Source organism: Genypterus blacodes, unplaced genomic scaffold, assembly GCF_046128005.1.
Source record: "Genypterus blacodes isolate CSIRO-AG114 ecotype Tasmania unplaced genomic scaffold, CSIRO-AGI_Gbla_v1 ptg000070l_1, whole genome shotgun sequence".
NCBI lineage: Eukaryota > Metazoa > Chordata > Actinopteri > Ophidiiformes > Ophidiidae > Genypterus > Genypterus blacodes.
In genome coordinates, this window is record NW_027466880.1 from 3,493,686 (window position 1) to 3,519,858 (window position 26,173).

Below are 26,173 nucleotides of genomic sequence, written 5' to 3' on the forward strand. Positions count from 1 at the left end.
TCTGCAGGGAGGAAGCTGGGTAATGAGCTGGCATGATTGATCAGTGGCTGTCAAGTGGCATTGGTTGGAGCTTGGGCAGCAGTGTTTACATGTCAGCATGGGACCTCCATCACAGGGCCGCCATGCTCGGACACAAGCGGCGGGGACATCCTGCGTCACGCTGCTCCAACATCAAACCTCCGAGAGAACAAAAGATTGGAGAGATCCCACACGCTGTTATTTGGTTTTTAACCAACCCGCCGACGCTGCAGGCCTGTATCCGGTGTCCCTGTGTGGCTGTGTGTTGTGGTAGCTGTTGTGGTGTTTTGTTTTGCCGAGCAGCTACAGTAGATGATGTGGTAATTGCACAGAGCCACAGATAATAACAGCTGTGGAGATTGATAGAAGAGAAACAGGTTTTGATTTGTTTCCACTGTCAGCTTGTGGCGGTCTTTCTGTTTGTGTCATTTCTGTTGTTTTCACACTTTTTATTGTGTGTCTCTCATGAGTCTGTGCTCATAGTTGCAGTGAGATTGCCTCTAAATGCACTGCTAGTCCCTCTTGGTTGGATATGGAGTATCCATTATCCAGGCCCTGGCCTTTTCCCAGCTTGTCTGGTCACCCATCCCCAGCTGAGTGACAATGAGGCCAGGCACCAGTGTCGACGCAGGGAGGCGAATATGACAGCAAGTGCACAGCGGTGAATATGGACGGAGGTGCTGATGGAGAGGTTTGGGATACGGTGGTGGCAGAAGAGGAGGGGGAGGAGGAGGAGGAGGGGAGCCACAGAAGCCTGAGTCCACGGACCATTGCAGGCCTGTCAGAGAGCTGACAAACCACGTGTGTGCTGCAGTCTCAGGGCCCAGACACACTTACACAACAAAGACGTTACTGCCAAATGACCACGCAGCAGAGACACAACACAGCCCAGAAGAAGAGGCCTAAAACAATGAATTGCAGTCTCTGTCAAAATGGAACCAAGTGGCCTCAATGCAACTAAATGCAAATAGTCCTTTTACGTGAAAGTAAAAACACTAGCATTAAAATATACCTTAAAAGGATGAAATTTAAACAAGAAAGTATTGTTAAAATCATCCATAATATATTAAATAATAAAACAAGGTTTATCATCCAACCATGTGGAAAGCATCTGTCGCTTCCATTTTCCGAGTTAATAAAATCAAATAATATGAATTGCATGTAATATTAACTGAAATGCATAGGAACATACATAGACATAAACTTACACACACAATATATACTATAAAGTATATTCATCCTCCGTGTTCAAGTACCAGGTGCACAAAATTGCGCAATTCTTGAGTTATTGAACTCTGCGTGTTCCTGGTCCCTGCTGTAAGCTGTCACGCAGGCATGTCACACTCATATAAATTACTTTGCAAATTTCATAACACACACACACACACACACACACACACACACACACACACACACACACACACACATAAGCAGCCTTGGATCAAGACACACTAATGTAAAGGCTGATGGATAATGGTGACATTTTTAACAAAAAAATTGCAGAAATATTGGAATGAATAATACAGACTTTATGGATGTGCTGGGATATTCCCATGAGCACTTAGGAAAGCTTCACTCTGAGTAGATCAAACTGAAGATATACTGCATCTTGAGCCGTGACTTCAGAGGATCCAAGAGCAATTATTGCCACAAGTGATGTACATCCTACGGGAGCTGGGTGCCAGAGAAAAACAAACTCTGGGCTCAATTTGTTGGGGGCCTGGTTGTGTATGTGTGTGTGTGTGTGTGTGTGTGGGAGCGCTGTAGATTTTTCTTCGCAAAGGTTAATTGAGTCTGTTGACCCCAGAAATACTTCTCTCTGTTTTTTTCTTTCCATCCAGGAAAAACATATTCGTCTGACTTCCAGCAAAGAACAAAAAATTGACAAACTGAACACACCAAGCTGCTCTCGCTCCTCTGAAAGGCCATTAAATCTTTTGTCTTGGCCGCGACTTTCGCAAAGACTAAAACCTTGAAGGAGACATGACAGCCTGAGTTACTCCCTCAATAGTCTCCCTTACTGTTCTTACTCTTTCCTTGACATACAATGAACTCTCTACATCCCACCGCACCTGAAAGTGTTTGTGTGTTTATGGAAACATTTGTATGGGAACATTGCGTTTCCCTGAATTATGCTCCACTCGTCCCTGCCATCGATCAGCACCTCTGTGTGACGGCAGGAAATCACATCATATTACTAGCCCTTCACTAATGTCGTTAGCGGATATTGTTCTGAGGCGAAGTGTGGACTCGCCCAATGTGATTAGACCCTATGATGAATTTGCCCTGTTGTTTGGAGACCGTTAACCGACTAGAATGATTGACCTGAACCGAGAGCCTTCAGGGCATTTATTGATGTTCGCCGAGTGTTATTCCTTTAATGACTGCACTCTGATCATTGCAAGGTTTATGGCTTGAGGGAAGCCGAGTTGAGTTAGCAAAGTTAGACTAAATGGAGTTTTTAGAAGATCACGATCACGAAGCAGAGTTGCTGTACACACACGCACGCAGGCGCAATGTGGTTTGACAGCCCAGGAGATATGATCCTCTGGGTTTGCAGTATAGTGAGTGTTTCAGATGGGTAAACGGAGAGCCAGATGCCTACGGGGCTCAGTTTGTGTACATCTGTGGACGTTAGGTCCCCCCTGGGTTGAGGCCTGGGTTGTTGAACTGAGACAGAGTGGTCGAGGCAAAGCTTGAGAGTCCTTCTTGGTTTATTTACAGCGGCCTCCAGAGGTTTGTGAAAGGGGAGAGGTGAGTGGGTTGGAGTATTGCACTGAGGTTTCGGAGTTTGTCAGCGCAAATGATCCTCCTCCTCCTCCTCTCTCCTAACCTCTTTCTGTTTCAGAATTTGTGTTTGGTGTGTGTGTTTGCGCGCGCATCCATTATTTGTGTGTGCACCTTTGCCCTGTGTAGGTAGAAGTGTTGTCTTATCAATCAGCGGGTTATCTGTGTGCTCCAGCGGTCCCAAGAGTCTGACCCTTACTTGCTAAATTGATTGCCTCAGGCTTGCATTGATGGTGAGCTTGGAATTGTGAGAAAAGCACAACTAAAGCAATGGTGATGCTCCGGAATTACCCACTCTGATGGATGGCTGAAACGACTCACTAGCATTGCAGGATAGCTCACTTACTTAACAAAAACAAACATTTGCTCAAATTACTTTCAGTTTGGACAGACAGTCACCGCCGCTCACTACCTGCTGCCCACACGTTATGACACATTATGTACAGCAAGCCGGGATCTGCATGTACTCACACATTTTTAGAAGCTGCATTGTTACTCTAAAAACATCACAGTGGTAAGCATTGACCTTTTTTATGTCATAAAATGCTGCATAATGGGTAAGCAGTTCAAAGGACCGTGGCTTTATTTAAAGGCACGGCTGAATACTCAATGTACCATGCTGGCCTTTACAACAACGCTTACAGTGAGGGGATTGGGGGCATCAAAGTTCAGAAGTGATTTATATGTCATTACGCTCTTTATTATACACCCGTATGCTACATTATACTACAAACTGTCCGCGTCGATACATAGGCTGTTCTTGCAAATTTCACTGAGTACGAGTTTTTGTTTTAAAACTGTGAATATGTTACACAATGATGAATTCATGTGTGGTTAAAGAACACCATGCAGTCATTTCTGCTCACATCCCACATTTCATAACATTTAAATGAGCTCAGTAGTTATGTTGTTGCACAAAATGTGTGTTTTTTTTGGGGGGGGGGTTTTGCGTTTGTATTCGTACTTCTCAGTCGCTCTGAGCACATCAGGGTGATTTTTGGCGACTTCGACAAAAGAGGGGTCGGAGAATCCATGAATACTTAATGAGAGTCTGGCGAAAAAGTGATGTAATCCGCCGAAAGCCACAAGTCGGAGCATTTTACCCTGATGTAAATGTAGCACCTTTTCATACAGAGCGAGCCTCTTGTCCTTTGATGTAGTGAGCGTATTGATTCTTCTGCATTGCATCGATTAGAAACACTTCAGTCATGCCTCATGAAACTAGACGCAGGCAGTTAAGGTTTGCTCATTTTCTGTGATTCACTTTGAGCGTGCGTCTGACATTGTTGTGAGCGTTAGCTGTGGGGATAAAACATGGTGGATCCCTCTCACCGCACCTCTGAGCTCCTGACGCGTTTACATGCAGCAAGCTGAGCCTGAGAGGAGCTGACTATATCACTTCATGACTCACTGTATGCACCGTGGCGATCCTTTGATCCCTATCACTTTGAGGGCTGTATATGAGACCCGCGCACACACACAAACACACACACACACGTATACAATGTGAGGCATTTGGCCCTCACCACAGGGGATGCTGATGCACTCAATAGAACCAATTAGAGAAGGAAGCATTTAGTGATTCATGCAACATTTGACACATCCCAGTGGATCTTCCATTCCCTCTCTCTCTCTCTCTCTCTCTCTCTCTCTCTCTCTCTCTGTCTGTTCTCTTTCTTTCTGTGTGTGTGTGTGTGTGTGTGTGTTTGTGTGTGTGTGTGTCTTGCTGGCAGATGAGAATAAGACTCCTCCATCCTGTTCAACTCCATTAAGCAGCTAGTGTGCCTCAGTTCACCACAAATCATAATCTGCTCGTGGTGAGAGGAAGTGTTCAGCATAGATGGGACCCAACACCACAATCACATTCAGTGAGAAACACACTTCTATTGATTTATTTTATTATGTCACGCCCCTCACACATCTACTGTTTTAACATTAAAGGGCAACCAATCGAGGCCACGCTGGCGTTGGCCCCCGCCCCAGACGTCGACATGTCTCCGTGGTTATCTCGCCGTAGATGTGACACTTCTTACCACATGGGCGACTGCCTTTCCAATCTTTTCCACTCGATTGACAGTGGAGTATGCAGGGGCTTCCTGCTCGCCTCAGCGGCAAACAGGGTCAGATCTGGGGCGAGGGAGCAGTATCCTACAGTGTGTCGAACGCTGATTACATACCACACACCTTAATTGCTGTGTATGGCTCACTGATGCGAATTATCTGGAACGAGGTGAGTAATGCACAGGTGGCTATGTGCGGCACAAATAAGTACTGACATTGTTGTTTTACTTGACTGTTGCTATCCCGATAGGAGAAGACAGCAGGACTTGTCAGCTGCAACGGCAGCATGTTACATTGATAAATGTCACCCACATTCAAATATGACAGGCCAGCGTGTCACTGCAGTAAAAAAAACTATTCCCCACGTCCTCCAAGTCAACAAGATGGATCTATTGCTGCTCTGCCTTATTCAAACATTCTCTGTTTTTTTACTTCAGAATTTATCAAAAATGAGAAGGAATTGCGGAGAGATAGACAGTGGATGCCCGAGCCAACAAATTGTGTTCATTCCCATTCTCATTTCTAATTTACCCTTTTTTTCTCTGAGGCTTTCATTAGCATAAATAAGTCTTGTCCTCAATCTCTCAGCGCTCCGGGGGCAGAGTGCTCTTGCTCTGACCAGTTCATATTCAGTGGTCCAGGATGAAACATTCATTACTTGAGTATGTGGTCTTCAAAAACAATGAGCGCAGCTGCCTTGAAATGGCTCCCACTGTTCATGGGCGCGCAGAGGAATGAGATGAAAACAAACGTTTTTGTCTCACCTTGGAGAGTACAAGGTCAAGAGGTGAAGGTGTAACTCTGGGTTCCAGAAGAAAAAACAACATCATTTGCATTATCAGAGAGCACATTATTTCCTTCTCTGCTTTTATCTGTTTTAACACAGATTCCTTGCTGTGACACTGCCTGTTTTTTATCCTCAGACCTCAGCCTTTAGTTGTGTAACGTACCTCTCGGTCCCGCTATTTTTATAAACGCATTAGTGGTGAATTATGGGTATGCATCATGTAATTATCGAAGAAATGCCCACAGAAAAAGCCTTCCCGAGAGACTCAACTCTTGTTATTGTTGTTATTATTATCATCATTAGTGCTACCAGCTTGTCTGCACAATAAATATTCCGGCTCTCATCGTGAGGCAATTGCTGATTAATCCAGTAAAAACACGGCCTCGCTATTCTGCGCCTCAAAGAAACAAGCTTGGAGATTGTTGCCTGCCTGGTATCGTGCGGCCTCTTTTCCCTCCCACTTCTCCCACTCAACCCTTCCTCTCAAATGCTTTTGTATCTAATTGAACCTCTAACAGTAGAAGAAGAGGAGCATCCTCTGATATTCTGAACACCAACTAAAAAACCTCTGCAGGAAACTAATGAGCAAAGCCCCCGCTCTCTTCTTTCTCTTCTGCTTCTTCCTGGCTGCTCTCACTAACAGTTTGACTCCCAACGATTAGCAATGATTACATTTACGGTTTCACATTATGGTCCACCAGAGACCCGGTCGGACCCCCACGCTGTCCTCAATTTCACACCTCTGTGAGTTTCCTCTGCGTAGATGGGGAAAACATTGACTGCATGAAGAAGGCTGAGTGGCTGTTTTGCATGGACGTTGCGGATTCAGACGCAGATCCTCAGACTGTCTGTACGGTATCAACTGCAGCCTCGGCAAAAACTGCCCGGCTTCACGTCCTTCCCTGCTCCCTCTCTTTCAGCTTTGAAATATTAAAGACAGCTACCAGGTACTTGAGCATGCAGTACAGGTCCTGTTTGCTGCTGAGAAGCTCCTCAGCATTGGAGAGTAGACAGAGCCTCAAGGTCTCCTCTGCCGTGAAATAAGGAAACAGGTGAAAATATGTCACTCGTGCTACACTGGCTATGGTGATGTCCCACCAGAATACAAACAGCTTCTAAATTGACAACAATGAGGCAGTGGAAGCAAACACAGCTGTCTTTCTGATGCTTCAATTCGAGCATAGCCTCAAATGGCCTCTAGGTGGCAATGTTCCTAATGTGTTATACGTGACAATTCTCTAAACCCCTCTGCAAGGGATGATCCTCCAATTCCGCGTTCCGTTTTACAACCGTTCAGCTGTAAAGACGCTGCTACGCTAGCACAGCAGAGCGCACACCACACCACAGCACGCCACTGTCTCTTCAGAGGCTTGCTCGAAAATTGAATTGTTAAATATCTGAATATAAAAGTAACTAGCTTGACCCTTCCTGGATTCCCGCCGTGTCTCTGCTGTGATCATGATAAAACGCATCAGAGTTGTCTGATGTCGCTTCTGTCCTCTCTCTCTCACGCTGCACAATCAAACTGTCTTTAATAATCACTGAAACCTCCGTACCTCTTTCAGGACTTAATGCACAATTCTGACCTGTAATTTATGTAATTTTCTGATAACTGTTCTTTTATTCTGCAGGTTTAGTGAAGATTCATTACCTTCATCTTCACTTCATAGAATCATAGTTTTATTCTTATCTCAGATCACATCAGTTGTTTGATGTCACAGAGGGCCCAAAAAAAGCTCTTGGTTGTTCAGTCTGCATTTGAGAATAGTTGAGAAAAGAGGAGTATGCCAGTATGACAGTATGTGTAGAATTTGCTTCTTAAAGGACAAGCGTCTCAAAGGCCAATTCCACCAAGGCTCTCACATCTGTTCACATCTGTCTCATGTCATCAGTAGGACGGGCCAAAGTTTGGTCCACCATTTCTCTATAAGAACCTTCTGGCTGTTATGTTATGTTATGTTTTGCTTGTGCAGGAAGTGTTCACGATACAGGCTCATCTCAGAATGTGGGTGTGTAAGTGTAGGCGGCGAGGGAGAGAGAGAGACATAGAGAGAGAGAGAGAGAGAGAGAGAGAAGGCGGATTGGGTACACTTGTGACAAAAAGTGAGTCAGCTGAAAAAGAGCACTGGTTGCTGCTCTTCCCTGTATCTTTCTAACTCTGTGGGGATTTAGTTATTGTATATTTCTCCTCCTGTTTGGCAGGTACTTCTGCCTGATAAATGAGCAGCATTTGAATCGAACAAACGGAGCAGAGGAAATTGCATTCAACAGTAAAAAAGTTACTTTCCCTCCCCTCGCCTCCACTCCCCTCCCGTCTTTCCCTGCTTCGCTCTTCTCGCTCGCCTTCCTTTAACGTTTCAACAGGAAACAGGCGGCAGAGGGAGGGTTGAGTGGCTGGGGGTGGGGGGGGGGGGGGGGGGGTTGCATCTTTTATTTCTGGCGAAAAAAGGGAAGTGCAGAGAGCTGGCACTCACATACCTGATCTCAATAGATGAAAATTGCATCTGTAACTGATGCCAGGAACAGGCTCATTTGCTCTGTGAGATAAAGAGAAAGAAATGGCTCTCAAAACCGGATCCGCAGAGAGAGAGAGAGAAGTTGGTGAATGTGGATTATACATGTACAAGCGAAGAAGAGAGAGAGAGAATTTTTAAAAGAACGGGGAAAACACGATCTCGGTTTGGGAGACATTTTGTCGGTCCTGCTGAACGTTGTTTGTTGACTGTTCCCGCTAATGTGGCCAGGTGTGAAGCTCCACTGCGTCAGAGCTAAAAGTGGATTATGAAACCTGCCATTTTAAACACTGAACTTTATAACCAACTGTCAGTCTCTCCACTGTAGGTGACGTGGTGCAGGGATAAAATTTTGTGTTTTCAATTATTCCAACAATGCTTCCGTAACCGTGTCTTTAATGCCGCGTGTCAGGATTTCCTGCCATATAAATCGCTCTTCTTTTGTGCAAGGCTAGTGCAGAAGTAGAGTCTTAAATACCTTCTTTTTTTCAATACTGCACGAGTCAAGAAGAAAAAGTTATAGTTATATAAATGATACCATACCTTAATATAGCGAGTATTTCCAATTTCAAGAGAGCTGCTCCACTAATTGGACAGTCTTGGAACCTGGAAGTCCTCTTTATCAGACTGTTTATCATGTTTTCTTTTTGTAGCGATCAAGATGGATGGACAATAACACATTTTATAATGAATCCCTTATTATACATTATTATCTGAGTTGTTCTTACACCACAAGCCCTGGTTGTGTCACGTTGTTTTCACATTGTGTGTGTGTGTATGTGTGTGTGTGTGTGTGAGTGTGTGTGTGTGTGTGTGTGTGTGTGTGTGTGTGTGTGTGTGTGTGTGTGTGTGTGTCTATACTTATTGGATTAAATTCAGAAACTGTGATTCCTTGTATGGTAACAGTCACCACACCGTGCTATTTACGTGCGTGTGTGTGTGTGTGTGTGTGTGTGTGTGTGTGTGTCTGGAGTGTGTATGCATGCTAATTGCCCCTGAGAAAGACGGGTTCCTTTGCAGCCTCGCCCTATCCCTGCGACACGACCCCTAAGTCAAGAACTAAGAAGGGTCACCGGCACGAGACCTTCATTATACAGCGGCACCATGCAAATCACCACGCCGACAAACTCCGCCATCTCCCTCCATGTGTCTCTGGGCTGTCCTTCGCCAAGGAGAGCTCCCCTGCACCATCATAATTGAAAATTAAGTATTTGCAGGGGTATAATTAAATGGCGACCTTTGAACCCCGACAAGACCTCGGATGCATACTAACACGTCGGGGAGCTTCAATAATACGGGTGCACCTTCGCTCACAGTGACACACACACACACGCGCCTGTGCGCCTGTGCACACACTTATACTCGCACATAAAATGACAAGGTAACAAGCGGTGATAGTTTCTTAATTATCACTCTGCCTGAGTCGTTAAAGCACAGCCTCACCTTTCTGTCTCCACAGCCCATAAGTTTGGGTAATATCTCATTTATTTCCAATTAATTATCAGATAGCACCGTAAAGGTGGCGGTAAGTGGAGGGGGGGGGGGGGTGCAGACGAATCTTCAGGGCTCGTTTTCTCATTTTGAAGTTTTGAGTTTTGGCTGTAAAGTTATTTAATGGGAACAGAGAGATTTCAGTTTAAAGTATTTAGACGAGCAGTTAAATTGGCACTGTTGATGTTTTGGAGCGTAGTTATTACACAAAAAAGGACACTGCTGCATGTCTGTACTCGGCTCAAACCGGAGACGTTCAAAAGGGCTCAGCAAGTTTTCCTGTCTCTTACCAAGCGCTTGCCACCTAACGCCTCAGCTCCAGTTATCTCAATGCCTCAGAACAGTGTGAAATGCCATCATTACCGGCGCCGCTACAGATTCCAAATGTGTCATAATTAAACCGCCGGAGTCATTTCTGAAGAATGCGTCCTCAAGAAAGCTGAGAGCTGCTCTAGTATAAATCTTTGAACAGCGTTAATGTAAATATGATGGTGGATGATGGTATGATGATGGATGTTAGCATTTTTATTCACAAGGAATAATGGGTGTGCAGCAGTAGCTTGCTTCAAAGTTCAATTAAATGCGTTTCTATTTCTTGTATTCTTCTCTGTTCCAGTCAGGCTGCTTATACATTAGCCACAAGCCAGTATGTTTGTTTACATTACAAAGCCCTGTGACCTCCATCTGACTGCTGACACATCACCTTGTGAGAGCCTCTTGGCAAACATCATGCTGGGATTTTATATTTGTGTCATTTCACTGATTGTACTTATGCAATAAGCACCTCTAAGGCCTCTAAAAGCTCCTCTGCATGAAGTTATAAGTTGAAGTAGAAAACAAATATGCTTATCGTTGCCTCGGAAAGTGTTTTTTGATGATATGCTATGAGATTTATTTCGTTTCAGTAACTTCCAATACTTCACTTCTTGCTCCATCACATGAAGTATCTGAGAGTGTGTTGGTGTTTCCTTCATTTCAGTTACCGTTTTTGAATCCAGAGAACGTGTTAAGTTAAGCTTCTTTCTTTGCGTTGCTAAAGAAACAGCACAAAGGATCTGAAAGGTTCATTTTACAGGATATGAGTCTGGTAAGTGAACGCCAATTATCTCTAAAATGTTCCAACTTATTAAAACGCAATATCAGTGACCGAGTCGGATGTAATTTCTCACCCAAAAATTCATTACATTTGTTAAATCTCCGCCGCATCACGAACCGTACGGGAAATATTTCAATGACATATTACACGTCGCTTTGTATATCTCGCCTCTGTCCACTGCCGTGTGAAGCCGCCTGCACGCAAGGGATAAATCACTTCCCAGCCAGCTTATTACATGAAATGAAGGAATTCATCATGGTGACAGTCGGCCGTTGCGAGGCGTTCACTGTGATTTATCTGGGAGAAATTGATTGATTCATTAACACCGGATGAACACTGCTTTCCTGTGAGGGGAGGGCAGTGCTGCGTAGTGTACCACATGATGTTCCACATGTTGAAAGAACGCATCTCAGGCTTCCATGTGTCCGCCTCAGCTCATTAGGCGGCGGGTGGAGTCGGCGGTTGGATGTTCTGTCAGAGTTTTAGGAATGCCTCTCACGGCGCTGTACAGTAAACGTGCCGTTCGATAGGTTTGAAGTTGCGTGTGGACTGGGTCGATAAGTTGTATGTGTGCAGTGTGTCTGCGTGTCTTCTGGGTAAAGAGAAGATGCTTTTATAAGAACGCCTCTTGACTGATCTCCAAGGCCGCACAGAGCTAACAGGTATAGATATTTATTGGATTTCTCGCTCGTCTTTACAGTCAATGTTCTTCTTCCCTTTTATTCTTGTGATATGTCACATATAATGTACTTATTATATATAAGAAGATGAAGACTTAGCCAATGAGACTTTAAGAGGTCCAATAGTCGGTCTTTTTTTAGGTGGCAACAACGATAAACGATCTTTAAATTAATGCAATTGCAAAAGGAAATGCTATTAATGTTACTGCAGGATGCAAATTAGCTTTGAGTTTGAAGTTGTGCATAGGTAAGTGGAACGACAAACAAAACTATTTAAAAATCCATTATGCTCCTCATATACAGACATTTAGACTTTCTCTAACTTCATCTACATCCTTACATGACTTTTTAACCAAAAAGTGTGTGGCAGTGGCACATTTCAAACACGTGAGTCCTTCCTCTTCCTCTCACTAGATGATTGTATTAGGGGCAAGTTTAGATGAAAGGCTTCTTTTCTTCTTCTTGGCCACCAAACTTTCCATTATCAACAATGCCAATAAAAGTCTTCATGTAGTCCAGCAAGGTTGACAGACACATGTAATTGTTTATTTCTGAAAAGAAGCAGCTTACCTGCTGAAAGAAGAACGATTCAGTACAGAGGACAGGTTTGTGGTGGAAAGAAGAAGAAGTGGATAGAGTGAGACCTCAACTTGAAGAGGAAGAGAGTGAAAAGATGCAACCTTATGGAAAGCGTTCTGGCTCTCACCCTGCTTCATCTCCCCTTTCATCCTTTTCATCTCACACACAATCATTCTGCTGCTTTAATTCACTTACTAGTTTTGAAAATGGCACATTTCCATCACAACATACCTGAACGCCAAAGTGATTCTCCTTTAATTGCTGATTCTTGTCTCATCGAGAATAATTGAAAGAAAGTAGAACAAAGCAAACGATTTTTAATTTGTAACGACACAGAAGAACCAGTGACCAGCAAATGTTTGGCTTTAGTAGACGACTGAAATGACATTTTACAAAAAAAATAATTGGGAATTGCAGCTAACTTTTTTGGTAGTAAATAACCCTGCAGTCTCTCTACACACACACGCACACAGAGACACACACACTTAGAGTGAATGCCTATATAAAGTGATAGAGCAGACCTAAGACTAACCCATCCCCTTATCAGAGGCCAACCAGCTGATGGCACAGGTGTGTGTATGAATGTGTGTGTGTGTGTGTGTGTGTGTGTGTGTGTAATCCCCACTTGTGACATCAACGAACAACGACACTCATCTCAAAAGGCCACATGCCAAATTTGAGGGTGATTAATTAATGATTACAAAGAGAGCAGGTGGGTCTGAAGACATTTGTATCTCTGGTCTGTGGCGGCGGCGATAGCTTAGAAAAAGAAGTAGAAGAAGAAGAGGGAAGACGCTCAGTATCTCAACGAGCTTGCACTGTACGCCGCTGAATGAATTGTTCTGTCTGCCTTTAAAACATAGTTTGCTTTTGGCGTTCCGCTGTGAAAACGGATAAATAATGTTGTTTTCCCCACAAGAGTCTGCAGAGATAAACGCGCACAACTGTCGAGGCAAAACTACTGGGGATTTGCTCTCAGTCTTGTTGTGATCAACCATCTGTTGCTTGCGTGTCTTGATTTGATTTGTGCGTGTGAAGAAACAGCAGGCAAACATCATGATTGCATTTTCCTCCCGTTCAGAACGCATAGGTGTTGACGGCGCCGAGCAATAACGCGAGAATTAATGTACACATTACCCACTTTGATGTGATTAATCAAAGAGACAGAGGCACTTCTTTGCCACAATCTCACGCAAAAGACAAGCGACACAATTCCATTAGTTGCCATTTAGAAGCATTCATGTTTCCATGCCAATTGCCTCATTTTTATGACAGATTTGATTGAAATAATTACCATGTTGCCAAATAAGAGTCACTTTTCTCCACAAGTGCACCTTATTTGTCGCCTTTCCTATTTGTTCGCCGTGGCAGCGTGTCTGCATCATTCTCAGAGGTGTGTATTCACCTTCCAGTGGGCTTCTGTGACCCCCTCCCCCCTCACGGTGGTGTAATGAGGGTTCATCTGCGGCGCCGTCTGCCCCTCATATAAGTCATAGTTCAGTCCGGTCAGATGCCACAGCTCCCACCTACGCTCCACTGCGGTAGACGTTTTTTAATGAGGGAGACAGAGACAGACCGTGAGACAGGGGGTGGAGGAGGAGGGTTGACAGTGAGGAAAGTGAAATGGAGACAATCTGAGGCGATGTGTTGGAATGAAAGATACCTTGGTGTGTGTGTGTGAGAAAGAGAGAGAGCCGAGGAGCTGATGAGTCTCTAACAAGCGGCTTCATCAGAGTGAGAAATGAGCTGCCACACCGGATCTTTCCTTTGACCTACCTTGGAGAGCGATGGATGGATGGTGAGAGGAAGAGAGAGGGCGAGAGAGAACCAGAGCAAGAGAGAGAGCGTTGGAGTAGCTTGCGTCCGTTGCTCCTCTCTTCTCCAGGCCTGTCGATCGAGCAGACGATCACTTACACATCCCAGCTCTGATCCCAACACAGAGAGTGACCAGGGGAAATGATGCAGTAGATATGATGGATAAAGATGACACACACGTGCACACACACACACACACACACAGTGACTTCAGACAGTGAAGCACACACCTCCCCTCCCACGCTGCCGTGCAGTAAAGGGAAGCAGGCAATAAAAGCCAGAGAGCATCAGAGGAAAGGTAGTTACAGCAGAGCTTTATCTTGTCCCGGAAAATTGCATTTAACCTTATTTTTATTCCGTGATAAAATATTCACTGAATGTCAACACAATTTGGCATTTCCAATATTTTTGTTTTCATTATAGGGAGATTTCCCCGGGTCAATCTCTTTCCCTCGCTCTCTTTCTTTCACTCTCCGTCACTCAGAGCTCGGAGCGAGGCGTCATTAGTATGCACGCCGCGCTCTGTCACGCTTTGATGTGCCAGTCGCGCCATTTCATACTCCTCCCCCCCACCCACCCACCCCGCCTTCCCCCAGGTGGCACAGATGAGATTTACAGGTATGTAGAAGCACGACTGATGAGGACGACTCGGGCTCTCGTTCTGTCCAAAGAAGGCGTGAACGCTTAATCTTTGAGTCAATACGGGACGGGAAAGAAGCTCAATCGTCAGCGTAAGGAAACTGTAATCAAAACCAAGCTCATTTACTCATCTAAGTAATTAGAAACAATCCATCAAGTTTCTTTCTCTCTCTCTCTCTATCTGTGTGTGTGTGTGTGTGTATGTTTTGGTAATGAAGGTATCACATGGGGATGAGGTGACCTTGAGTGTGACGCGTCGGCTTTACTTCCAAACAAATCACGAGTCTAATCTTTGTAATGAATGAGCGCCAGAACCCGTGTCATTCATTACGGCTTGATATTTAATCTGGTAGACAGCGATGGATTCCGTGACTCAATCATTTCTTGCCCGTAATGCTAGATGAGGTAATCGCTCACGAGCGTCACAGGGACATGGGAAAGTTTGAGCAAAACATTCTTGTCAAGTTTCTGACCGGGACGTGGCCGCCCGTGAAAGTGTGAACACACACACACACTTTTAGTAGAGATTTGATTTCAAGAGGAGAGAGACTTTTGTTTCAATACGTGGAAAAGACCGGCATCCATTTCTGTCCCTTATTGCCGCAGCGATGGAAACAGATGAGACCGAGGGGCCTCTCCCTCCCACGTGCTGCACGGGCGTGGAGATGTTATCGCTGGCTTTAAATGCTTGTCAAGCCCACAGTAATGATATTGAGTGACTGGATCGTGTGTTTTGATGGATATCGCTGCAAGTAATCTGACGCCAAATTGGGTTCCAGTCTCTCCATATTGTTCTGATTTTAGAGGCTGCAAATAACCACGCTCCCCGTCCTCCCCCACCTCATTTTCTCTCTCTTTCTCTTTCTCTATCTCTATTGCTTTCTCTCTCTCTCTGATGTTAAGCAAACTTGTGGGCCGTGTTTAAATAAACATTTCCGAACTTTGTGCGGACAGACTGGGAATGTACAGCAACAGCAACAGCAACAGATACATGGAAGCTGGAAATTAAAGCAAAATCAGCCAAATCGTCAACAAAATGCCTATTATTTTGAAATCCGCTGTAGAATTATTTTTGATTAACATCCTTTCACAAAACTACTTCAGTTTTAAGTATAAAGTTGCACAATGAAACTGAATCGTATCTTTATTTAATCATAATCTTCCAAATGTAGCTTTTAAAGAGCTCCGAATGTATGAACATTTAATTAATTGATACAATTTACAATTAACATCAGTTTTGCCGTCCTGATGCAGACTCCGCACACTGTAATGGTCCATATCATCTTGCTGCCCCTGTTTCTGCTCTAACCAGGTCACTAATGCCACACGTGGCTGCGTTCCTCTGCATCGTCCAACAGTAAGCGAGTGTTTAGCGAATTGATTTTCCTCCTCTTTTGATTTTTGTCCTCAAATTAATCCTGAAATCAATCAGCGTGAACGTGATCAATGATCCTCTGTTGGTAATTATCACCTCACAAATGACGCTGCATGTCAGGGGCCTCCATGGAGAACGAACCACGTAACCACGACCTGTAGTTATGGAAACTAAACGTTAGTGAGATGTAGTGCGTTAGAGTTTCAGATTCGCCCTCTAGTGGCCAACAAGTGTGACTGTCTTCACTTCTCCTCTCACAGCTCCCTCTCCACATTTTGCCCAAACGGCGTGTAGCTGTTAGGCTGCGCAACTTGTATGCATTTCGATTTTCACATATTTATAATTTGGAGAGTTACATTAACTGTCGCCAGTCGCTTTCACACTGATGGCTGAGCATTAAACATACCAGTCAGATAGATATGAGCTTATTAACATCTATTGCATATGTGAGTTATGTAAAATCTGAACGTGATGTCTCGATAACCCGGCTTTGCAGGAAGTCGGTGAATAATTTGCAGTGCGAAGTCGACGCTCACTAGCTCTCTCTCTCTCTCTCTCTCTCTCTCTCTCTCCTCTCTCTGTCTCTCTCTCTCTCTGTGCATATTCCACTCAGGGAATTTTTTTGTCTGCATCCATAATTTGATGTTAAGAGCCTGCTGATGCATTATGCATATGAGATAATGCGTTGTTTGTAATTCAGGGAAACCTGGCTTGAACTCGGATACACGTCATCCCAAACACCACATACACACACACACACACACACACACACACACACATGCCTGTGGTGTTGCTTTTATTCTATGCTCCTCTGTTGCTCTACGTAAAGATACAGAGCTCATTTACTTATATTTGCCTCTTTACTCTTCGTCTTCTGGACATTTCTTTGGCATCTTACTTGCTTGCAATTCCAAATTGTTCTGCTTCTGTGAGCTTTTTTCCCCCATAACTTTCAGAATTTTTGAAAATTTTGAAACAATTGAAGGAAATTGGTGACATTTTTGAAAACTAGAATGAAATTTGACACATCAGTGCTAAAACAAACTGTATTAGAAAACAGAAATAGAGCTTGTATTCCAGCTGTGGAGGTAAATCTGCGTTCATATCTATAATATGCAATAAAAAATCCACAAAGTGCCATCTATGTTTTTTGTCAGGTGATGTCAGTCATGTGATGCATCTTGGGAATTGGAGTCTCTTTGTTCTGCTTGCTTCTTGTGCGTACTGTACATATTTGCTGTATCCATCACAGTGTCTGGTGACCAACTTCTGCCAATTCAAGTGAAATCCAAGATGTTGTGTATTACTTTTTAAAGCATCAAATGACGCAGACACACTATGCCCATGTGAACAACACACTCTCTTCATCTCCTGAGAGTGAGAGCAGATTCAGATATTATGTTTGATGTTTTCTGTCATTCCTTAACACATTGAGCAACCTGATATGTCAGCTTTACTTTCAAGCCGTAACCAAGCGTTTGCAAGTGAACAACGATGTGAACAGCGGCACATTATTCGGCCCATTCTCCTCCAAGCCGCGCAGATTTCCATTGTTGCCTTCCAAAGCGACATCGTCTTCTCCTTCTTTCCTTTCCTGAATGCCAAGGTTGCTCTATGTACGACAGGTGCTCAAAAAAAGTGCGCAATTCTGAATGGACCGCTGAGCCGCTAACTTCGCCACCTGACTCTGGTTTTGAGTGAGCGCTGATCTGTGTCGCATGGACGATTGGCAAAAGGTCGGACACTGGGACTCTGCTTCTTGGTGCCATAAAACGCAGACAGGTGTGGCTACACAATGGCGTCCTGGATCTGACACACACACACACACACACACACACACACACACACACATGCACACACACACACACACACACACACATGCACACACACACACACACACACACACACACACACACAGACTGACAGACAGAGATGAAGAAGCTGACCAAATAAAAGTTATAAATAGAAGCTTGCCAGCGACTGATGTCATCCCGATAAGGACATTTTACTGTAACTTCCAATGGTGTTTTTTGCTCTGCTTTTCGTCCTCCTGTCATGGAGATGAGAAGCACTTAAAGGAGACAAGCCATCCTTTCCTTCACTGCAGTTTTATTTTAATACTGTTACACTTTAAAATGCGACAAAGGCCCCTTTCGGCAGAAAAAAAGTGTCGCCTTTATGAAAGAGTATCCAACAAAGTTATCCTTACACCTGAAAGACCATAGAAAAGTAGGTCACATCCTGCATATATTTACCATAATCATCCTGCTTCCCTCCCATTCATCTGTGCAGAAACTTCTGAGAACTTTTAATGTCTTTTCTCTGTTTTATCTGCCAGCGATTAGTTTTCATCACTGTCTTTCAACAAGCGTTCAGGTAATAAAAGAGGCAGAATTGACATTTTAAAACTGTAATGGCTGTCAACAGCTCCTCGTCATGCACCTCCTTCCTCTCACAGGCGGGCTCAGTGTGGCGGTGGACGCTTTTTTCGCGGCGGGCAGGGGGTCCATGACACGGCGAGTTATACATGCCAGGGCGTTACCCAGCTGCTCTGTAATGGGGTTTGTCACGCCGCTCCCTCTGGACCGGGGTAATTTCATGGTGCTGAACTGGTATTGATAGAGGCTCGGTAAATGAGGCACGCCGCAATCGTTAACTTTAATAACCATAAAGATGTGAGCATTGGAGTCATACCGACCCACTGGAGGACTCATTCATACAGGTCATAAAGAATCTACCAGAGCCGATGTGGCCAGCAGCACCTTGCACCCCTCGTTCCTACTAATGGAATTACCTTTAAAGATGTCAACACGATAACCACTATTGTGGCAAGTGCTGCAGCGTCTTCATATTCAGTCAAAAACAGCATGTTTTCACATCTCCACTCATCCAACTGTAAGAAGGTCAATTATTGTTTTATTGAAGCAGATTAAAAACACATTTCTGCATCTCATGAGTAACTGACTGTTTCATACAACTTACTTTGGATACTTTTTTATTAATCGTCATTTATAACAGGAAGTGAGAAGAGTTTACAGTAAGATGACATCATGGCAAGTCCCCTTTACTCCAACATGTGACTCCTGTAGTGACGATAACGCAATCACACATACAAAACTGAAAAATAAATGTATATAATGAATAATGTATAAAATCGCAACTTACTTCTTAATTATTGATCATCATCATTATGATTTTTTTTATTAATTATCATTGATGCATTAGTTTTGAAGAAATGAATGAAAAAGGCAGAACCATACACAATGAAAAGTGAAGAAATAATCATTCCTAAACATCTAATCGACCCATAATCCCCACAGAGATTGACATCTGTCAACGTTTTGAGACAGACAAACATAAAACACTCAAAACCTCAGATGCCTTCTTATCTCATCTCATTACGAGGAACCTCAGCTGTCACACTCCTGATCCTGAATCTTCCTCATTTGAAAACTTTTACAGTTTTTACAAATATTCTATTTTTCATTCCCATCGCCTTTTTGCCTTGAGGGTGTGATTGAATTTTTATAAAAAGCCCAGCCGGGCTCCGTTGAGCTCTCCACATGTTGGATGTGCTGTTAGAGACGTGCAGATTTCTTATTCAATATTCTGCAGGAATGCGGCTTGATCCAGAGGTAAGCCACAGCAGCAGAGGGGAAAATACAACATTGATTCATGTGACTCCAGCATAGCTGGGTCAGTGGTTCATGTCTGTCAGGCTTGAGCTCTAGAGTGTCTTCTCCACAACCACACACAAACACGCATTCACGCACACACACATAAGGTATATATACACGCTGTGCCTCTCCCCTCACTTACGCAAGGTTTGTGGTAGCTGCAGGCTCCACTGTAGCTCCTGTGTCCACTTGTTTGTCTACTCCCATTACTGTGGGTGATGCTGCCTGGGGAGGAAAGTGAGATCCAGGCCAGATAAGGGTCAGTGAGGAAGCAGCCGCAAGCCTTCACACCCACTGAAGGCAGAGTCGCTCGTTCGGGATCATAGCAACAGAGCGTTGATGGGATCTCAATAAACGGCGAAATTCCGCTCGAGCTCCCGCTCTATCAGCAACGCTGGCTCAAAAAAAGACGGGTGTGGGGCGGGGGTGGGGGTTAGCTCAGATGAACAATGCTATTTGTGCTTTCTCCCCTGAGATGGATTTGTTTGTTATTCCCGCAGACATTCATGCAGTGAGTGCCATACGCGATGGCATATGCTGGCTTTTCTCTCAGGGCATGTTTAGCTGCAAGTGGGGGCCAGCGTGTCTGCTAGCCTCGCTCCTCTAGGCTGCTTCTTCTCTTTTTTTTGTTATTCATAAGGTGCTGGCGAGAATGTACTGCCTGGGAGAGGAGTCAAAGTGTTGAGCACCGGTGGCTGCATGAGCCTGAGCGGGAAAACCACAGCTTTCCATAGTGGAATTCTCCGTCTGAAACATTAAAGGGAGGTCGTGGGTTTCTTTTCATGCTTTTATCCACACCGATCTGTCAGAACTGAAAAAGCCTTTTTCCAGAGGTGAAACATCTTCAAGGTCTAGTCCAGTTGCCTAAGATTAACTTTTCTTGATACCATGACCTAGATGACTGAGAACCTTTACAAGACAACCAGAGTAATGGCTTGAACCGTTGCTCTCCAGCTTTGGTCACAGCAGCCTCGCCGGCTTTATATCACATTTACCAATTATTCCCAGTAATCAAGGGAGCGTTCATGAAGCTCCCACTTCATGTTTAAGCAATGAAATGCTCCGATCTGTTGAAAAACATGAAATACGTGCAACAGTGCAGTGTCACATGAAACACATTGCTCTGCTTTTCTTCAATCTCAAAATAATTGGCATGCACAGAACAAAGCTGTGAAAGTTTAAAAGTATGAACCACCAGCCATTAAATAAGTATTTTTTTTATCATGTTCGATTTCAATAAAAGTAATTAAACAGAATAAATAACGCAGTTTGGCTGAGTGTGAGCAGACTTCACTTGCACATCACTGGCAGCTGAGATGTAAATTGACAACTTAAAGCGCTGAGGTTTCGTCTGAACGGATCAGTTACACAGAGGCAGGAGGAGGAAGAGGAGGAGGAATCGCAGGGGGAAAAGATCCAGAGACGGCGATGCAGCATCTGCCTTTAAAAGACCAGACAACAACAAAAAGGCACTCTAGCATTGCAGACGGAGACGAGTGTGTGTGCGTGTGTGCAGATTAAGTTGTTATGAAGAAGACGTCCTTGAGATGCTTAAGCTTTCCTAGCTGCTCTCTCTCCACTGCCACAGGTATTTTTAGACATTTAAAGACAGAGAGAGTCTGATCCCTCCTGACCACTCTGCATTAGATTCTAGTTGCTGATGCTGAAGCTGAGATAGTAACGACAGTGACACGATATCCTGCTGCTTTGATCCAAAAATTGCCAGATGCAGCAGTCGTGGGTCTTTGTCACTCACAGGAGAGCAGAAGCTGAATGAGTGAGTGATCACAATGGACCGTTGTGTTGTCTCACTCAACAACCTGGACTGTGTGTGCAGTGTGACATTGCACAGTTGTATATTCTTGCAGATGACTGTAACTTTCCCGGCTCCTTCTCGTCTATCTCCATCTCCACAAACCCCCCCACCCCTCCCACTCCCACAACTCCCCCCCCAACCCCCCACCCCTCCCACTCCGCCCTAATTTACATCTTCTAATTGGCCTTTGGGCTAAGCTGAAAACAATGAAGCATTGATTTCCTAAAACATAATCACCTCATCCAGTCATTTAATGGCCGCTGTCACTGCGGGCTGCAAGGAGAAAAATGACCAGTCAATGGTCCCATCGATGCCCTTCACCTCCCCTCACCAAAGGCTAGAGAGCACAGCCACCCACTCCATCTTAGCAGGTTTGTTTAACCCCTTTAGCTGCCTGACAGGTGCAAAGCACTGCATCCATCACCACCTACAGTCGCGTCTCAAGCCTTTGTATCTGCACAGAAGATATGTGCCAAAAAATATCATACGCAAACATACACATAATGACCACAGACACACACTCACACACAGGTAATGCATGATCATTTACCCCACCCTGAGCCGTGAGCTTCCTTAGTGAGAGCGTGTGTAGTCCAAGTGGCCATTTGTCCTCTAAGTGGCTCTTTGTGGGCCCAACAGAGCCAGACTGAAGCCATTTACGCTCCTCTCTTCTCCACGTAGCAGATGGTCCACAGTGATCAGGCTTAATGTTCACCTGGCTGATGACCAGGATGATGCACCTGCACATCTGAGTGCACAAGTACGCACGAAATTGGGATGTTTTTTAAATCTGAATACAATAGCAGAAAATCCCTTTTTATTGTGTGGATGTTTTTTCTAACTTCTAGTCGCTTTTAAAATAGAGAACGGTAAAAATAGCTGCAACCTATGAAACATCTGAGAGGCAATTCCTTCTATCCCTTGCTCACTTTCATGAGCTATATGTGAGCAGCTTCAAGTGTGTATTACTCACACCTCACTCACACACACACACATACATGCATGCTTGTCGTAATGAATCAGGTTGTTATCGAGGTGCGTTTCGTGATTTTTTTTGTCAGCTGCCAAGATGATTCTGACGTATTTCACTGATTTCTCCAGTCAAATCATCCATCAAATCAAACTCTTGAAGATCCAAATGCATATCAGGAATATTCACATCACATTCGTGCTGCCTCACATTAATCTTCATGTGATGACAGCGTGATAAGGATTACTCCTTTTGATGTTGTCTGAGATGTTTCCTGCTTTTGCCTCCCTCTGAAGTGATTGAATGCATTTCTGTATTCCGTGACCGAACTTAAACTTCTAATTTCTTCAGGGATTTGCTTTGACTTGAACGCTGCTCTGCAGGTCAGAAAGCCATCTGTAAAATATTCAACGAGGCAACATATTAGAGGATGTTGGGTTTTAGCACACCCCAGGGATCTTTGTCCCAACTTTTATTATCTGCGTTCGGCCTCCCCCTACCCAGAAATATCCAACAACAAGCGCTGTGAGAGTGACATTAATACTGTATGACAGCACAGTCCAGGAGGACTGCAAATGTTAGCTTTTTAATCCAGGACTGGCCAGCCTTTGGTCTGGCCACGGCCGACATTGATGGGAATGGGAGAAGAAAAGTGTTGCCAAACGTGTGTCGGCTGCCGGGAGCTCAGTTCTGTAATTCATGATCGTGGCCACTTCAAACAGTTGCACATCTCAACCCGGCTAGAGAAACACACACACACACACACCGCTTGTTGTCATGCCAGGTGGAGCAAATGCATCTTCTCACTGCAGCAGGATGTTCTCTTTAAAAGTTGGTACCACAAGAAGACACAAACAAGATGGGATGTGGCATTTTGTTGTCTTCCCTTTGCAGCCTATTCATTCTGTAGATGGAATGAGATAAGATGAAGCTCCTCCTCTCCTCTCCTCTCCTCTCCTCTCCTCTCCTCTCCTCTCCTCTCCTCTCCTCTGCTCCCCCTCTATCCTGGGATGAGCTCCAGTTTAATTGTTGGACAGTGGTGTCTGTTGCGGTTGCTGTCAAGGGAAGATAAAGAGTTTTTCCTGGGGCATAAGGAAAGGGTAGAGTAGTGATGGAGAGCCCGGCTCCTGCAGCTCCGCTGGCTGCATTAGCCCCACGCTTTATAATTGTGTGAAGGGGGCACTTCCAATGGCTCCCTCATTACTCACTGGCATGGCCAGTCCCTGGCAGGCAGACACACCTTGTCCCCTTGCTCTCTCTCTCGCGCTCTCTCCCCCGCCTCTCTCTCATTTCACGATGTCCCTCAGCTCCCTCACCCTCTCTACCTCCCTTGGGAAATCCTCTCTATTGTTATTTTGACCCAGTATCGCCATTGGCGCATTTCGCCTTCTCTTTTCACAGAATTTCCTGACATCCTCCTTTGTCAGATTGCGACCTATTGTGCAACATTTGCTCTGACTGATGTCAGCACAGCTTAGGAGCTACAGGAAAATTATAGCTTCCTAAGGTCTCACTATCATTGTTTTAGCTCTCATTTCTATCTCGTAATGACATTTAGCTCATCAGTCTAATTGCTGAGACCCGGGGATCTGGCAGCATCACTAACAATGTATCTCACAGGGAAAAGTAACACGAGCTCACTTACATGGATCGCAATCAAACCCGTGGTTTAATCATAGGCATTAAGAAGAAAACACACAAAATGTTACAAACAAATTGATTCATTATCTTTTGTGCTGTGACTTTCCACTTCAGCTTTGACCTGCTGTGCTTGCCGTTGTTGTTCAAATACCAGTTCTTATTTATATCTCACAAGCCATTACTGCTGACTTTTCGGACTTTGCCTTCGTTCCAATTGAGTGATTGAGATGAGGTGACCTCTCATGTTCCTCACCGTGATGGACTCCAGACCTTGGCAATTAACATTTTGAATAATACAACGATTACTAAAACGATGAAACTAACAGCCAATTGGACTTTCTCCTCAGCCCTTAAACACATTGAATACTGTATCTCTACTTAGCAAACACACATGAATACACATCCAGCACGTGCCGTAATCTCTACCGTGGGAATGACTATAGAGTGAGAAGAGCCAGCAATGAGTGAGAGGCAATTAGATGACATAATTGAGATGCCTTGAGGGCCAATTTGTTACGCATACGTGCTTACAGTGAAAGTGTTCAATGATTGTGTGCAGCGTGCCTCTCAGGCCACAAAGGCACGAAGATGAGCTTCATTATTAGTCAAACGAAAACAATGAAAGAAGCCAATTTCCTTTCCTGTTATTGTCTGTGATTTCATCAGTAGCTCAGTGACCCCGCGTGTTCTGGCTGTGATTGTGTTAACCTGGCGTGTACTTAGTAGGTCCTTTGTCTGTCTGTCTCTGTGTCCACAGAGGGAGGCACATGCGAGGTGATCGCAGCCCATCGGTGCTGTAACAAGAATCGCATCGAGGAGCGCTCGCAGACGGTCAAGTGCTCCTGTTTACCGGGGAAAGTGGCCGGAACGACACGCAACAAACCCTCCTGTGTGGACGGTGAGGACAAGAGGCTCACTGCATGTGACTGAGAGAGTGTGTTAAGATGTGTGTTTCTTGTGAGGTCATATTTCAATATATATTTATATACAGCATTTGGTCCAGTATTTATATTCATGAATTTATGTCATTAGACTTGAAGAATACATTAAGAAAAAAACAAACCGATAAACCTTTTATGAAATTCGAAAAAGAGATTTTTTCATATGTTGTTTATGTTTTTTTATTTCATTTTATTTCATTTCATTTCATTTCATTTCATGTCATGTCATGTCATGTCATGTCATGTCATTTTATTTTATTTTATTTTATTTTATTTTATTTTATTTTATTTTATTTTATTTTATTTTATTTTATATACCCCAAAAAATTGATTGATTGATTGATTGATTAATACATCTATTACACAATTTAAACTTTTCAGATTTTATTGATGGCCATCTAATTTACTTGTTCTTTCTTGTGTATGATAAGCACAAAGACTAATTTGCCTGCACTCGTTTGGCCTTGGGCAATGGCTGCACTCATGAACTAATGCAGGTCTTTGTTTGTTGACTTAATAAACACATTAGTATTGAATAGATCATAACGAATTATAGTGCATAAGAAAAACAGCTAAATAGTAGATGAGGACAGAACTCACATGTATATTACATGTATATATGGTGAAGGTTAGAATTAGTAACGATAGATGAGCACAGCTGAACCGCAACACATGTATGTGACTATAACCTTGCTGGTTTTGCAAAGATTGCTTTAAACTATGTAGAACCCAGTGGAGTCGTGCTGCTGGGCATCATGGGAGATGGTTCAGGTGGGCCGCTGGAAACACCTGAGCGAACATCAGATCAGTTCGCCTCAAGGCAGCTCAGAAAGATGGAAATGAATAACTAATAAACACGAGTCGGGGCCGCTCCAGGCGATGGTGTGCCTGAATTATACCCAGCAGAGAAATACAATCGACAGACATTGAAGAAGAGCGCCGAAGTCAGAGGTCTACAGAGAGAGAACAGATACACCGTCGCGCACATTTCGTTTCACCTCAGTCCTCAGCCGCCTTCACACCTCAACCTTTACCTGACATCAAAGGGATTTCTTCTTTGTGCCCTCTCTAAAAGAATTGACACCCAATCATCTTCATTGAGAATGATGCTACATGAATGAGCGAGACAGGCCGGCTCGGCGTGATTCACAGGGTCTGTTAGCTACAGCTGACACAAAAGATCCCGGTATAACAATCAGACATGAGCTACGGCAGATACAGATGAACTTTCTCCTGCTTTGATTGCCCTCAACCAAACAAGGAAATTCCTCAAAGTTTCTTGCAAGG

At 44.1% G+C, this 26,173-nt stretch overlaps 1 protein-coding gene across 1 annotated transcript in view; it reads left to right on the top strand.

The window, feature by feature from the left end:
• tafa1b (TAFA chemokine like family member 1b) overlaps positions 1-26,173 on the top strand; it is a 90,116-nt gene that overhangs the window by 49,687 nt on the left and 14,256 nt on the right. The window contains exon 2 of the mRNA XM_076156793.1: positions 24,703-24,843. Within this exon, the coding sequence (XP_076012908.1) occupies positions 24,703-24,843 (141 nt within the window). The remainder of the gene's footprint in view (positions 1-24,702; positions 24,844-26,173) is intronic.